At 34.8% G+C, this 17,425-nt stretch overlaps 1 protein-coding gene across 1 annotated transcript in view; it reads right to left on the bottom strand.

Annotated features, from left to right (window-relative positions):
- The window catches only part of BLTP1 (bridge-like lipid transfer protein family member 1), a 204,592-nt gene that overhangs the window by 109,715 nt on the left and 77,452 nt on the right, over positions 1-17,425 (bottom strand). Inside the window, exons 26-30 of the mRNA XM_080795525.1 lie at positions 15,925-16,044; positions 10,687-10,967; positions 5,289-5,539; positions 2,394-2,652; positions 392-1,229 (exon numbers count right to left, since the gene is read on the bottom strand). Coding sequence (XP_080651651.1) covers positions 392-1,229; positions 2,394-2,652; positions 5,289-5,539; positions 10,687-10,967; positions 15,925-16,044 — 1,749 coding nt within the window. The remainder of the gene's footprint in view (positions 1-391; positions 1,230-2,393; positions 2,653-5,288; positions 5,540-10,686; positions 10,968-15,924; positions 16,045-17,425) is intronic.

Raw genomic sequence — 17,425 nt, 5'->3', positions numbered from 1 at the left:
ATGGAATTGGATTTGCACAGTATCAGTTACAGATTAAGTAAAAAGAACACCAGCTATTAAAAACAATTTCAAAATTTTATTTTTAAGACACACAGAAATTTGAATTCAGAGACTTGGTCTTAATCTTAAAACATAATGTAGACAGAGACTATATATTAACTTATTAACATTGTGACAATCAAGTCTGAAACTACTCCTCAATTTGAGATGTTTAAATTTATAATACTCATCAATAACCCTGAGATTTATTGTCACACATGAAGCCATGACTTCAGAAATTCTTTCTTTCAGTAAGGTAGTTAAAATGACTGAGAGAATAATTTTAGAAACATCTTAAAAATTGATTTATCTAAGTAAACCTATCAGTGGAAACTAATGATTTAGTTTATACCTTAAAAGTTGGAACAGAAAGCTGTTCAAATGACGATGAGCTTTCTTCACTGGTTGGAGTATCCAGATCAAGGGGACGATGCAATGAGGACTTAGAGGTTCTTTTGTTAGTAGGGTGCTTCACTGACCAATTAATTACCTGGAACTGAGTAAGATAAGTCTGGTAACAATTCATCACAGGTTGTTGAGAAGTAATCTGTTCACTCTCTACTGTTTTCTCAACCTCTACAACATACGGATGTTCTATAACATCATCTTCTCCACCTAATGCAGAAACAAATGAAGCCTGGGAAGGATGAGTTTTGAATGGCAGAGTTCGGGGATCCTGAATGGTCTCTCCATGGCCAGTAAGTGGTCCCTCTACACTGTGATATATGGAACCCCTACTGTAGTCAATCTGCTGTGTTTGTTTTTTCTTCTTTTTTCTACCTGGATAAGTTCCAGGGCCTTCATCACTGCTAATGGGCTCAAATTCCTCGGCTGCAGAAAAGTAGGCTTCGCTATCAGCCATTGACATGCTGGAATCCATTGAGCGATATTGATGAAATGAATTGGAGTCTGCCGATGGTGTGTATGGAAATGAACCAAAACTTCTTCTCTGCTTTGGTGAGTCTAATACATTCTCATCACTTCGGGAGACATCACTACTAAACTGGACTCCAACTGTAACAGGCTGCTTGTCCCCATAAAAAGCAGCAGTAAGGCTCTTGGTACTCCCAAGTCGAGTGGAACATACAGAGGCTTGTCTTTTCAAGGGAGATCTCAAAGGAGATTGACCTGCTGACTTTTCCTGAGTATTAGGAGACACGGGGCTGTTTCCTGGAATTTCTGTAGGAATGCTAAAATGGAAAGCAAAGCTATTACCATTTACTGTACATCGTATAAGTATCAATAGAAGTACTTATGAAATCTTTATAGTAATTTTAATCATTTATTTTGCAAATAAAGGAAAATCTAAAATTTTACAATGAATTATCTATACAAAGTAGCAAAACAGCACAATAAGTGTTCACACCCCATGTAGTTCCAAATAAATCGAGGCAGTTTACAACATAATAAAAACTTAAACCCAAAGTATAATCTTCTATCCATGATTTGTGGACACTAATGCATTTATACCTTTTCTTTTTTAATATCCTTTAAAAGTTTGTCTAACACAATATATCAGGGGCCCCTTTGAATAAATGAGAGGGACTGAAGGAGAGGAAAGAGCTAGAGATAGCCCACTATCATCACCTTTAGAAACTGGTGCTAGTGCCATTTACTGAGGCAGAACAAGTTGAGCATGACAGGTACATTTTTTATAGGCTGAGTCTGAGGTCTCCATGAAACATACAAATAGAAATATCAAAAAGGTAGCTGTGCCTAGAGGCACAAAAGTTTTGGCTAGAGTTTTAGATTTAAAAGATGTTGGCTACAGATCATAACTGAAGCCAAATCATCATTGAAACTATCTAGGGAAACAATACAGAATGAGTAGAGATAAAGGTACAGAACAGAGTCCTAAGCATCCAGAACATCTAACAAATGGCAGGCTGAAAGAGGAAGAAAAGAAGACATGGAGGACATGGAAATAGGGAATAAGAACGAGCAGCAAAGGAAGCTGGAGGAAAATCTAAAATTTTTGTATCTGGAGGATGACAAGTATCTATTTTCATTACATTTTCTATATTGTTGGAGGAAAATCTAAAATTTTTATATCTGGAGGATGACAAATCTTTATTTTCATTACATTTTTCTATATATTCTATATTTTCCTATTTCTGGAATGACATATATATATATATATGTCATTCCAGACATATATATATATATATATAAATTTTGTAATTAGCAAGACAAAAGCAAATGAACATTTAAAAATATGTTCAGGAGGAGAGAAGAATTTTCTATAGTAGGTGAGTTGAGAGGAAAAAAAGTTTTTCTTACCAAAATTTTAAGTAACTACAATCTTATTATAATTTCTAATCTAATCTAGTTTCTGAATATAATTGAATACTGACCTTACATGGCCATCATCTCTTTTTGCATTATGCAAGAATTCTTTTTGAACCAAATGGTCATCAGCAACAGAAGAGGGACTTTCCTTTTCTCCAGCCAATAAAGGCTGTGCAGCACTAGAACTACTATTCTCCTCTGAGGAAGAGGATGAACTATGAGATCGTAATGGTACTTGAAGACTAAGGTGCTGAGTTTTTCTTTCTACTTCTATACCCACTGATTTGTTTTCCCATTCTTTCCTCTTCATGCCATTCACATTACCTGAATAAACAAACAAAAAAGTAGGTTACATGAACATAATAATTTCAAAAACAATTTATGAAAAATAAGAGCAGTTAATCCAATTCCTTATTTTTATAAATATAATCAGTTTTTTAAAAGCAAAAATATCTAATTTCACATAGCAATATGCTAAACACTATAGAAAGATATTATAATAAGTATGGATCCACAGTCCATAGACAGTGAATTTTTTTAAATTTTATTTGAAAATTTTCACACTTAACAGAAAACTTTAAAGAATAATACAAAGCCACCACATATCTTTTACTCAGAATGACCTATTTTAAACATTTTGCCACATCTGCTCTAATATGTGTAATATATACATAAAACTTTTTGAATTGAGAGTAATTTGTAGACATAGTGACATTTTACCCTAGGTAGTTAAGTGTTTATTTCTGAAGAATAATATATATATTATCTCTGTATAATTATTAACTTGGAAATTTAGTTTTTATACAATACTGTTATCTAATCTACCGTGTGCTCTCCAATTTTTTCAATTGACCCAATAATGTCCTTGAAAGCACCTCTGCCCCTTCCAGTACAAGATTCAACCTAGGATCATATATTATTGCACTCAGTTGTCATGTGTTCTTTAATATGGAACATTTCCTCAGCATTTTATAAGAGCCCTCTGACATGTTATGTAAATTGGGGGTGGAGGGAATGAAAGGAGAGTCCTACTAAATTGCTTAGATTAATAAACAAACAAAACAAAACAAAAAAAAAAACAACTCCTGCCCAGTTTCTATTCTCCTCCAGCCATTCCTATATTACCCAAGAAAAGAGGAAGCTGTTAGTAGGAAAAAACTCCTCTCCCAGCAGAATGCAGTTCTAGATGGAATTTAAGGGGTAAGAAGACTTAAGAACTTACAATATAAGTAGTATTGTTCACTTCTACTACCACAAATGGAAAAATCAGAACAATAAATGTCAAAAGAAAAATGGGTTTCATTCTCTTCTAGGTGATAGGAAACTAGTGGTCACTGATCTTCCAAGGAACTCCTGCGTTCTACCATAAGCCCTCCTCAATTCTAACACTGCATATCTATACTTGGCTCCTAGAAACCTCAACAATCAGAAGTCAGATACTTACACAGGGGTTAATTCTACACCAAACTCGTAATGATTTGTGAATTAGAGCTCACTCCTAAAAGAATCAATAGGCGATATAATCACTATTATACATTATAAGAATTATAATGAGCTTTGCTTTTGTTCAGTTAGGGAATTTGCTCTCTTTCCTTTTTTATACCATCTGTAACTTCCCTGTAGATTTTCTTTCTTCCCTTTGTGATGGTTAAACTTTGATCTGCAGATCAGAATATCAAGCAGTGTTTATAATTAGTGCCAGCTCTAGTGCGGTAGAAAGAACACTGAAATGGCTTTGATGGCCCTGATTCTAGTTTCTGCTTAGCCATCTGATTTTGTGCAACTGCATCTCAGTGATGAGCCTCACTTTCTTCACTAGAAGCAAGGAAAATATAGAACTCACATGGTAACTTGAAGATTAAATGAGACAATGTCTGTGAAAACCTTTAAAAGCAAATATTAATCAGATGTAAGAAAGTAATATTTTAAGAAAAATTATAAATTTTATTTAGCATCTTTCCTATCCTTTAAATGTCAAGAACTTTTGATGTTTGCAGATTCTATAGGATAATCTGCTTTTATTCTAGGCAAAAGTGCTGAAGTCAAATAACCTTAAATAAGATGTATACACTTATGTCTTAATATTTAGTGAGAAATCATTAAAGCAAGAATTTGATATATATAGTCCAGCTCTTTCTTGTAAGAGCTCCTTATACATGGAAAATCAAAACTACTTCTTCCCTCCTTTTTGTCTACGGACAAAAGGCAGTGCTGTAAATGTTTTTGAATAGATCAAGGGGAAAAGGCTAATATTAGTAAAATAGCAAGACTTTTCCATATTTCACTTCTTGACAGCATGACAACTTAAGCAGTAAATACTGCACTTAATTGTAGGAACATACAACTAAAAAACCCAAAGGAAAATTCACTTCTGAAGTCTTCAGAGGTAAGATACTAGATAAATCTAAATCTAGTATACTTAAAGCCACCATTTACTGCTTACAACACACTTGTGTATCTGCAAAGTTATCCTACAGGGTCTAAGGAAAGGCCACATTTCTCTTTTTGACATGTTCAGTTTTAGTGATAATAAGAATATCCTGCAAAAGAGTTGGTAAGATGAGGGCCAACGGTATAAATATTACTATGGATAAGTTTTCCTATATAAGTAAACCAGTAAAACAACTGTTACCTTGAAGCACAGCTATTCTTAAGTAAATCTCTGGAAGCTGAGGTCACAGAAAATAAGAATATATATAAAGAAATACTCAGAACAAGCTTGTCTAGGAAAATCATCAATGTCAACAAAAGGTCTGAAGAGTAGACCTACTTTTGCCTTAGGTAACTGTAAAAACTCACTAGTCTTCTCTGGCTTTAGTTAAATCACCTGCAAAACAAAGGAAGATTATACTGAACCTACCTATAAGACTGCTCAAAAAACTAACACTGAACTTCTCTCAAAAATGGCATAAGGATAAAGATAAAAAAAGATTAGCACAAGTAACAAAGTAACACATTACCATCTACAATTTTGGGAATTTCTTTAGTAATAATCCATTCTCCAGGCTGTAGCAGAGACTGTCCATAATACATATCAGACTCTGCACTCGTGCTTGAAAATGCAGAACTACTGGAAGGTGTCAACTCTTCAAGTTTGAAGAAATCTAGGCCAGTTACTGTGCCACCAAAGAATCTGCAGCCACCGAGACAACCACACTTGTTCCTACACCTCTTATTCTTCAGGGTATCATCTGGCCACAAAAACCACAACCTAAACAGAACCCAAAACAAAACAAACAAAAGCAACAACATAACAAAAACTCATTAGGAAATAAACTTTTTGGCAGATAATTAATTAAAACTAAGTTAACTGTTAATATTTTTAAAAGACAACGTAAGCACAAACACAAAAGCTTATTTTACTGTGAATGTCTAATCATTTTGCCTTTCTTAAAAAAAGTAGTCTCACCATGGTGAGATGAAAGTAAGTAGGAAAAGAGAGAGAGATACATTAAAAAAAAGAACTAAAAAGAAGTAAATATAAAGATCAGACATTTAAATCCAATTTAAAAATAGTAGTAAGTATTCTCAAAAGGACTAAAAATTTTAAAGATCAAAGTAAAACAGACAAAATTATTGGTACAGATTATACTAAATAGATAATTTATCACCGTTAGCATTTCAGAGCCTATTTCACAGGCAAATACACCAAAAACTATAAATTTAGAGCAAATAAGAAATTTATTTCTCAATAAAACCAAAATAATGCATTCTATATATCAGATGAAAAAACTGTAATAATTTTATAATAAGGACTCAGAACAAAGTCTTAAGAATTAGGACAGTGGGAGAAAATGTGTGTAAAATCCTTTAGGTTCTATAAATGATCCACACAAAAGCCCATCAGTATATTACCTTTCTTAAAAAAAATATTCTATAGTACAAATAAGGGAGATAAATCTTTATTCTTCTTTTTTAAACTTTAAATAATAGAATTACCTCATATTAACAGTCTGTTTTTCTAAGTATTTTTACATGTATTATCTCATTGGATCCTTAGGGTCCTCAAGGAAGACAGAATAGGTATTATCATTTTCATTTTACATTCTTTCATTTATACTTCTTAAACATATTGATATGTGCCTAGTACTGTGCTAGGTGAAACTGACAGACACAGTCTCATCCATATGAAGTTCAGAGTACAGAGGCAAAGACAAGCCAGAAACAAAATATCTAATCATAAACTGTAGAGTGCTATGAGGTAATATCAAAACAAAACAAAAAAACACAAGGTGTTGTGACAAGGAAAACAGAAGGAAACTTCCGAAAAGTAGTATTTGAGATGTGAAAGATGAGATGAAATACATCAAAATAGAATGCAACATCAGTCTAGAGGACAGTAGGAAAAATGTAAGAAAGCCTTATGATTAGTGAGAATCTGACATATTACTTCAGTTAAATGTTACCAAATTCAAATCACTTCTCTATTTTAAAGTATTAAGATTCAATCACTCTGCAAACTACTGCAAACACTGTAAAAATAAAAGACCTTATATATTCTACACAGTTTTTTATTTAGCTCATTTGTGTAGCAACAAGCTTAGAAAAATGCATAGGTTTGCATTCATCTAGATATGGGTTCAAATTCCAGCTGTGCCACTTAGTAACTCTAGGACCTTGTCAGATTAGTTAATATTTCTGAGTTTCAGTTTCCTCAACTGTAAAATTGTGGTCTGATACACCTAATAAGACTGTTTTGGAAATTAAATGTAAAGCCCCTGATATAAAACCTGAAATATATAAGTTGCATAATAAATGTTAGCTCCCCTTCCCTCCCTTTATTACAATCCAATGCACTAGTTCTCAATTTTAGCTTGCATTAGAATTACCTGGAGGGCTTATTATACTATGGAGTGCAGGGCTGCACCCCAGAGTTTCTGACTGAGGCCTAGTAAGACCTGATTATGTAAGCTTCTAACAAGTTCCAAGGAGACACTGGTGTTGGTGGTTTGGGAACCATACTTTTCAAAAACACTAAAGAAACGAATGACCTGTGTGTCCAGTAACTTTTCCAGTTATATCAAAAAAGAATACAGATAGGCCCCCAAACTCCTGGGAATCAGATATGCACAAAGGCAGCCAAATCTGAAGGTCAGTGAGTTACCACGTTGGGAGAGGAAACTGCCAATATGCCCTAAACATCCCTACCTGTTTTTGCTGGGTATGCCAAGTATGCAAAGCCATGACCATGCCATTGCTTGGGACTGTATGGCAGTAAACAACCTAAAGAGACGAGGTAATGTCTTACCCTGGAAAAGAGTAGGTTTGCTTTCATGTACCATAAAAGTCGTAGAACCCTTAAGTCCAATATTTTTCTTCTATAATGCACCCCACTGTGTGTAGATACCCATCACAGACTTTTTGCGTCACCTCCAAAGGATTCATAAATATGGGTACCAGATATAGCAAATAAAAGTAAGTTTGTCCTATGCAATGTATGGGACAATATGACACACCTATCCTAAAAAGCCATTTGTTGTTTATCTCAAACTCAAATTTAACTAGGCATCCTATATTTCCTCTGGCAACCCTATATTTCCTCTGACACAGGGAACCCATACAAACACATATGACTCTGGTTCATACTTTTGTTGTAATAAAGTCCTTTGTCCTTGACCAGGAGTTTTGTGTCTTCTGGCAGCACCCATGAAACTGTGGCAGGGTAACTTGTTAGCTTGCAAGTAGGGTAAAATCCCACTCTTCACAATTATTAACCAAACAGAGCACTGAAACCAATCTAAATGGTTGGATTTACTTGAACACCTGGAACTTGAATCACATGGTGCTATTTTCTTCACTTCATTACCGCCCTGTTCTACAATCTGACCTAATTAGACTCAGGCACTTTGTTCATAGCTTCTGGCTTCCTGAGCAATAATTAACAAAGAAACCCACATTTTTTAAAAACATTATTCTCCACACATGAGCTTCCATACTTAGATTTACAGGATGTCAGGATCTTAAAGTAACTTAAAAGATTAATGTAATCTCAGTAAAAAAAAAAAAACTCAGAATTTTTAAAAACTAGACTAATAGTTCTTTTGGGAAATTAACAGAAGAAAACACCTAAAGTTTGTGATAAAATGGAAAAATAAGTGTGTATTAGGTGTAAATTTTTACTCCTGCATTTGAATACATATTTGCAAAAAATCTATTTACACTCTAGGCTGGATTAATACAAACACACCACAAAAAATCCAGATAGAGGGACACCTAGGTGGCTCAGCTGGTTAAGCATCTGACTCTTTTTTGTTTGTTTGTTTAAGATTTTATTTATTTGACAGAGAGAGATCACAAGTAGGCAGAGAGGCAGGCAGAGAGAGAGACTGTGGAGCAGAGAGCCTGATTCGGGGCTCGATCCCAGGACTCTGGGATCATGACCTGAGCCAAAGGCAGAGGGTTTAACCCACTGAGCCACCCAGGCGCCCCTAAGCATCTGACTCTTGATTTGATCTTAGGATCATGAGATAGAGCCCCCCATTGGGGTGCTGAGCATGGAGACTGCTTAAGTTTCTCTCTCTGCTCCTGCCCCCACCCCCATGCACAGGCTCTCTCATTCTCTAAGAAAAACAAAAATAAACAACAACAACAAAAAAAACAGAGTTTAATGTTAACAACAATAACAACAATAACAACAAAAGGAATAGAAAAAAACCAAAAACATAGGTGCCATGTGATTACTAGCAAAAGAAATATTTTCTCAAATTAGTACAAGAAGAGGTGCCTGGGTGGCTCAGTGGATTAAGCCGCTGCCTTCGACTCAGGTCATGATCTCAGGGTACTGGGATCGAGCCCCGCGTCGGGCTATCTGCTCATCAGGGAGCCTGCTTCCCCTTCTCTCTCTGCCTGCCTCTCTGCCTACTTGTGATCTCTCTCTGTGTCAAATAAATAAATAAAATCTTTAAAAAAAAATTAGTACAAGAAATTATAAAGATTAAAAACTGACATATTTGAATACACAAAAAATAAAGTCTGTACATAATACTAAAAAAATTTAAAAAAGAAACAAATTGCAAAATATTAGCAACAGGGACTACTGAAAGGATGTAATCTATAGATTTAAGAGCTCTTAAAAATTGGTAAGAAATATACCAATATGCCAATAAATTAAATATACATAGGATAATAAGATGCAATTCACAAATGAGGAAATAAAAACCACCAATAAATACATGAAAAAAATATTAATCTCAGAAATAACGAAATGCAAAATAAAACAGAAATATAATCTTCCAGTTATCATAAAACACATAAGGGAAGCAAAGATGTAGTGAGACACAGACTCAACTTAAAAAGTCACTGGGAATATAAAGTGAAATAATCTTTCTGGGAATTTGGGAATGCATATCAAAAGGCTCAATTTTTAGCACAGTCACACCCCCCCTTTTTAAGGAAACAATTTAAATTTAAAGAACATGTGGGAAAATATTTTATGTGCAAAAAATGTTTCTCTTATTATTATATATAATGCATAGAAACATTTTCTATGCATTTAATGAAAAAGGGCAATGGCTAAATAAAGTACAATGTATCTTTTTGATGGTGTATTATCATTTGTTTTAAAGGAAATTTATAAAATTTTTGATCATATGGGCAGATGCTTAGGATATAAGTTTAACGCCAACATGCAGAATTTATAAATACAGGATGATTTCAAGTATAAGAAAGATACATTAAAAATATGGGGAAGAAATATGACAAATTCAGTGTGGTAAGGTTATGGTAATTATTTTCCTTTATTTCATAACAGTTTTCTCTATTTTTAAAATAAGCTCAATTAACTTTATAATGAGGGAGATGGGAATGGAAAAAGTTATACTGGCAGTTTAAATAGATATGATTCAGTAAGAGGCTCTGGCAACTTTTTAAATGGCAGATACAATTATTTCTTAATGACTGTTTCTTGAGGATTAGATTCCCTTAGTCTCCCTTGCAGTTTTGAGAGCCCACAAAAGAAGAGTTTCGTAGAGTACATGGTGATAGCAATGATGTTTTCTAGAAATGATGAAATGAAAGTTGCAAGCTCTGGTGAGAGAGAGGGGTAGTGCTCTATAAAATGTTACTTGGGAACTAGTAATTTAAGCTCATTTCACTGCTATTACACATAGTATGGGCTTAGAAACACATTAAAAAAACAGTGTTATTTCCATTAACCGCACCATTACAAGTGATGAGGTATATAACGTATTTACTTAAATATCAGGTTCTTATATCTTCACTGAGGTGTACCAAGCACAATCATATTTAGTCTTTATGTAAAATGTTCCTATTCCATTCCTAACAGTGGAATTTCCTCTATAATTATAAGGTAATTTTCGTCTGAACTTGGGATGATTAACTTCCTTAAATTTCACTTACCTCTTAGTTCTGGCATCATGAGTTTCTAGGAAATGTCTTTGAGCCTCATGTTTAGAATGATGATCAGCAGCTAATGCAATATCGACAGTAATGAGTCCTAAATTGGCTGACCCTGCTTCAAGCCAATAGGCTCTCCGTAGTACTGCAGGCTGAAGTCCAACTCTGGAATTATTTAATTGTTCAATGTACTGTCTCACTTGAAAATCCTGAATTGCAGCACTTATTCCTTCTCCAACCGACTGATTGTGGAGATTACAGTTTGCAACTCGAATTGCACCCATCTAAATTGAATAAAGAAAATGAAATAAAATGTAGTTTCTGCATTCTTAAGCAACTTGGAATAAACTACAGAAGAGGTATTATTTCAAATTTCATGAAAGAAAAAAAGAGAGAAAGGGGAAATGGAAAAGATAAACGCAACAGAAAAGTAAACATTCAATTAATAAAAAAAGGATAAAAGGAGAAGAACCTAAGTCAAAAGGAAAACAAGAGAAGGAGGAAAGAAATGTTGGTAGTAAGTAATAAAATCACAGACTCTTAACAAGGCTTAATTTTAAGCAGTAACCCACAAAGCAGAGGTGGCAAACAAATGTTTTCGGGAGCCAGGCAGGATATAAATGTACAAAACCTAAAGGCAATCAAAATTCAAATTGCCTAAAGGCAATCAAAATTTTAAAACACTACCAATTTAATCCCCACCATAAAAGCAACCTCCAAGCTTACATCCCTGCCATAAAGCAAAGTTATGATAATTCCATTAGAGTAAAATAGTAGTGAAAGCATGCTTTAAGAAACAGACTGGAAGGGATCATGGACAAGCCCAAAACAGAAAGTTATCTCCTGGAATTCTATAGTGTTCTGTGAGATGGCAAACTATAAATGTGTGTTCTATCTCAAGAAATGGAGGTTTTGAATCTTGGCATCTATATTCATCAGGGATATTGGTCTGAAATTCTCCTTTTGGATGGGGTCTTTGCCTGGTTTGGGGATCAAGGTAATGCTGGCCTCACAGAAAGAGTCTGGAAGTTTTCCTTCTGTTTCTATTTTTTGAAACAGCTTCAGGAGAACAGGTATTATTTCTTCTTTGAATGTTTGGTGGAATTCCCCAAGGAATCCATCAGGTCCTGGACTCTTGTTTTATTGGGAGGTTTTTGATCACTGCTTTAATTTCGTTACAGTTATTGGTCTATTCGGGTTGTCAATTTCTTACTGTTTCAGTCTTGGAAGTTTATAGGTTTCCAGGAATGCATCCATTTCTTCCAGGTTGCTTTACTTATTGGCATATAGCTGTTGATAATAATTTCTGATGACTGTTTCTATTTCCTTGTTGTTAGTCATGATCTCCCCCCTTTTATTCATAATTTTATTAATTTGGGTCCTTTCTCTTTTCTTTTGGATTTGTCTGGCCAGTGGTTTATTGATCTTATTAATTCTTTTAAAGAACCAGCTTCTAGTTTCACTGATGTGTTCTACTGTATCTCTGGTTTCTAATTCATTGATCTCTGCTCTAATCTTAATTATTTCCCTTCTCATACATGGGGTAGGCTTAATTTGTTGTTGATTCTCAGTTCTTTAAGGTGTAAAAGAGTTTGTGTGTTTGGGATTTTTCTATATTTTTGAGTGAGGCTTGGATGGCTAATGTATTTCCCCTTTAGGACAATCTTTGCCATATCCCATAAGTTTGGGGCTGATGTGTTTTCGTTCTCATTGGTTTCCATGAATTGTTTAAGTTCTTCTTTGATTTCCTGGTTGATCCAAACATTCTTGAGCAGGATGGTCTTTAGCTTCCAAGTGTTTGAATTTCTTCCAAACTTTTTCTTGTGATTGAGTTCCAGCATTGTGGTCTGAGAATATACAGGGAATAATCTCAGTCTTTTGGTATCAGTTGAGACCTGATTTGTGATCCAGTATGTGTTCTATTCCAGAGAAAGTTCCTTGTGCACTCAAGAAGAATGAGTATTCTGTTGTTTTAGGGTGGAATGTTATGTGTGTATCTATGAGGTCCATCTGGTCCAGTGTGTCATTCAAAGCTCTTTTTTTTGTTGTTGTTGATTTTCTGCTTAGATGATCTGTCTACTGCTGAGAATGGAGTGTTAAGATCCCTTACAATTAATGTATTATTATCAATATGTCTCTTTATTTTGATTAACAGTTGGCTTATGTAGTTAGCTGCTCCCATGTTGGGGGCATAGATATTTATAATTGTTAGGTCTTCTTGTTGCACAGACCCTTTAAGAATGATATAGTATCCTTCAATATCTCTGACTACAGTCTTCAGCTTAAAATCTAATTTGTCTGATATGAGGATTGCTACCCCAGCTTTCTTTTGTGGTCCACTGGCATGAAAGATGGTTCTCCATCCCTTCACTTTCAGTCTGGATGTATCTTTAGGTTCAAAATGATCCAACAGTACATTAAAAAGATTATCCACCATGACCAGGTGGAATTTATTCCTGGGATACAAGGGTAGTTCATATTCGCAAATTGATCAATGTGACAGAACAAATGAATAAGAGAGAAGAGCCACATGGTCCTCTCAACTGATGCAGAAAAAATCATTTGACAAATACAGCATCCTTTCCTTTTCTTCAGAGTGTAGGAACAGAGGGAACATTCCTCAATTTCATAAAATCCATCTATGGAAAACCCACAGCGAATATGATTCTCAATGGGGAATAGCTGGGAGACTTTCCCTTAAGATCAGGAACATGACAAGGATGCCCACTCTTGCCACTAATGTTCAATATAGGACTAGAAAGTCCTAGAAACAGCAATCTAACAACAAAAAGAAATAAAAGGTATTCAAATTGTCAAAGAAGAAGTCAAACTTTCTCTCTTCATAGATGACATGATACTTCATGTGGAAAACCCAAAAGACTCCACCCCAAAATTACTAGAACTCATACAGCAATTTAGTAATGTGGCAGAATACAAAATCAATGCACAGAAATCAGTTGCTTTCTTATACACTAACAATGAAACTGTAGAAAGTGAAATCAAAAAATCAATTCCATTTATAAGAGCACCAAAAACCATAAGATACCTTGGAATAAACCTAACCAAAGAGGTAAAGGATCTATACTTTAGGAACTATAGAACACTCATTTAAGAAATTGAAGAAGACACAAAAAAGATGGAAAAACATTCCATGCTCATGGATTGGAAGAATAAACATTGTTTAAATGTCTATGCTGCCCGTAGCAATCTATACTTTCAACACCACCCCGACCAAAATACCATTGGCATTTTTCAAAGTGCTAGAACAAACAATCCTAAAATTTGTATGGAACCAGAAAAGACCCCAAATCACCAAGGAAATGTTGAAAAAGAAAAACAAAGGTGGGGCATCATGTTGCCTGATTTCAAGCTGTATTACAAAGCTGTGACCACTAAGACAGCATGGTACTGGCACAAAAACAGACACATAGACCAATGGAATAGAGTAGAAAGCCTGGATATGGACCCTCAACTCTATGGTCAAATGATCTTTTACAAAGCAGGAAAAAATATCCAATGAGGGGGAAAAAAAAACCAGTCTCTTCAATAAATGGTGCTGGGAAAATTGGACAGCTATATACAGAAGAATGAAACTCGACCATTCACTTATACCATACACAAAAATAAACTCAAAATGGATGAAAGACCTCAATAAGAGACAGGAATCCATCAAAATCCTAGTGGAGAACACAGGCAGTAACCTCTTTGACATCAGCCACATGAACTTCTTTCAAAACATGTCTCCAAAGGCAAAGGAAACAAAAGTGAAAATGAACTTTTGGGACTTCATCAAGATAAAAAGCTTCTGCACAACAAAGGAAAACAGGAAACAAAACAAAGAGGCAATCCACAGAATGGGAGAAAATATTTTCAAATGACACTACAGAAAAAGGGCTAATATCCAAAAACTTCTCAAACTTAATACCCAAAAAACAAATAACCAAGTCAAAAAATGGGCAGAAGACATGAACAGATACTTCTCCAATGAAGAAATAGAAATGGCTAAGAAACACATAAAAAAATGCTCATTATCATTAGCCATCAGGGAAATTCAAATCAAAACCACACTGAGATACCATCTTATACCAGTAAGAATGGCAAAAATTAACAAGACAGTGAACAACAAGTGTTGGAGAGAATGTGGAGAAAGGGAAACCCTCTTACACTGTTGGTGGGAATGCAAGTTGGTGCAGCCACTTTGGAATACAGTGTGGAGGTTCCTCAAAAAATTAAAAATAGAGCTACCCAATGATCCAGAAATTGCACTACTGGGTATTTACCCCAAAGATACAGGTGTACTGAAAAGAAGAGCCATGTGCACCCCAATGTTCATAGCAGCAATGTCCGCAACAGCCAAACTGTGGAAAGACCAGAGATGCCCTTCAACAGATGAATGGATAAAGAAGATGTGGTCCATATACACAATGGAATATTACTCAGCTATCAGAAAGGATAAATACCCAAATTTTGCATCAACATGGATGGGACTGGAGGAGATTATGCTAAGTGAAATAAGTCAAGCAGAGAAAGTCAATTATCATTTGTTTTCACTTACTTATAGAACATAAGGAATAACATGGAGGACCTTAGGAGAAAGAAAGGAAAAACGAAGGGAGGAATTGGAGGGGGAGATGAACAATGAGAGACTGTGGACTCTGAGAAACAAGCTGATGGTTTTAGAGGGGAGGGTGTTGGGGGATAGGTTGGACCGGTGATGGATATTAAGGAGGGCACGTATTACATGGAGCACTGGGTGCTATACATAAACAATGAATCTTGGAACACTATATCAAAAACTAATGACATACTGTATGGTGACTAACATAACACAATAAAAAATAAAACAAAAAATAAAACAAAAAAAGAGAAAGAAATGGAGATTTGGGGGCGTCTGGGTTGCTCAGTCATTTAAAACGACAAAGTCTTGATTTAGGCTCAGGTCGTGATCTCAGGGTAGTGAGACAGAGCTCCATGTCTGGCTCCACACTCAATGGGGAGTTTGTTTCTCTCTTATTCTCCCTCCCAGCACCTGGTCATGGTCTCACTCTCTCTATATAAAATAAATAAATAAATCTTAAAAAAAAAAAAAAGTTCGGTTTAAAAAAAGAACTAACTATACTGGCCAAGAAATAGACAAAAGTGTACCTTTAAAATAAGTGTACCTTAAAAAAAAAAAAAAAGAAATGGAAATCTTGGTTTGGAAAAAGAACTATATTGGCCAAGAAATAGACAGAAGTGTACCTTTAGATTTGTAGCACAGCCATGCTCCACAATATAAATATCTGCTCCATCTACTGCTAAACGAGTCATAGTATATTTCAAATCATCTGAAGTTGGACAAGGCCCAGGAATACAACTCAACTAAAAAGAAAAATAATTGAATATTTAATTCTTCACCATCACTCACACCTGCTGATTTAAATAAAATTTTCATTACGTGCGTATTTTAAAAAATTAGTCAAATCTTATTTTCATAATGATAAATGAAATTATCAGTAATTAAAGACTAATTAGAAACTAATCATAAGTATGTACCATTTTCATTCATAAGGGGAAGGAAGCAAGTCTAAATTGACAGAATATAGTTACTGAAAGTCAAAAAGAATAATCAAAGTAAAATGATAAGTAAACAGTGTCACAGGATTATAAAAACTGTATAGGAATTTAAAGTTGTTAGATTTTCTTATGAGTACTCTATACTACACAAACACACACACCTGTTTTTACAAATATATCAACTGTAAATTTTATGATATCTAAGGACAACTGACACAAATTTAATGTTATTTTACTCCTGAAACAGATTTGGTCATGGTTAGGCTGGAAGAAAACATACACTTCACCTACTTCTTGGGGAAATGGCAACCCTGAGTAAATTATTGGCTCAATGGCATACACTGTTCATTAGTGGGAGAGCCAGAGTAGAACACAGAAGTCTTGCATTATACTCAGTGTTCTATAATAATAAGGCATACCTTGGAGATATTGCGGGTTCCATTTCAGACCACCGCAATAAAGCAAATATCACAATAAAGCAAGTCAAATTTTTGTGGCTAAAATCAAAAACACAAGAAACAAGAAGTGTTGGCGAGGATGTGGGAAAAAAAGGCACCCTTCTGTACTGCTGATGGGAATGCAAACTGGTGTAGCCACTGTGGAAGACAGTATGGAGACTGCTGAAAAAAATTAAAAATAGAACTAACCTATGATCCAGTAATTGCACTACTGGGTATTGGCTCAAAGAATATGAAAATGCTAATTCAAAAAGATATAAGTACCTCTATGTTTACTGCAGCATTATTTACAATAGCCAAATTATGAAAGCAGCCCAAGTGTCCATTGATAGATGAATGGATAAAGACATGGTGTGTGTATATGTGTGTGTATGTGTGTATAAACAAAATGGAGTATTACTCAGCCATAAAAAAGAATTAAAACTTGCCGTCTGTGACAACATGGATGATCCAGAGAGTATAATGCTAAGCAAAATAAGCCAAAGACAGATACCATATGATTTCACTCATATATGGAATTTAAGAAACAAATGAACAAAGGGGAAAAAAGAGAGACAAACAAAAAAATAGACCCTTAACTATAGAGAGCAAACAGATGGTTACCAGAGGGAAGTGGGCTGGGGGATGGGTTAAATAGGTGAAAGGGATTAAGAGTATGCTTGATAAGCACAGAGAAATATATGGAAATATATGGAAATATTGAATCACTACACTGTGTACCTGAAATT

The sequence above is a fragment of the Martes martes genome (genome assembly GCF_963455335.1).
Source record: "Martes martes genome assembly, chromosome: 2".
In the NCBI taxonomy this organism is placed as follows: domain Eukaryota; kingdom Metazoa; phylum Chordata; class Mammalia; order Carnivora; family Mustelidae; genus Martes; species Martes martes.
This window is presented reverse-complemented; position numbering and strand designations above follow the sequence as displayed.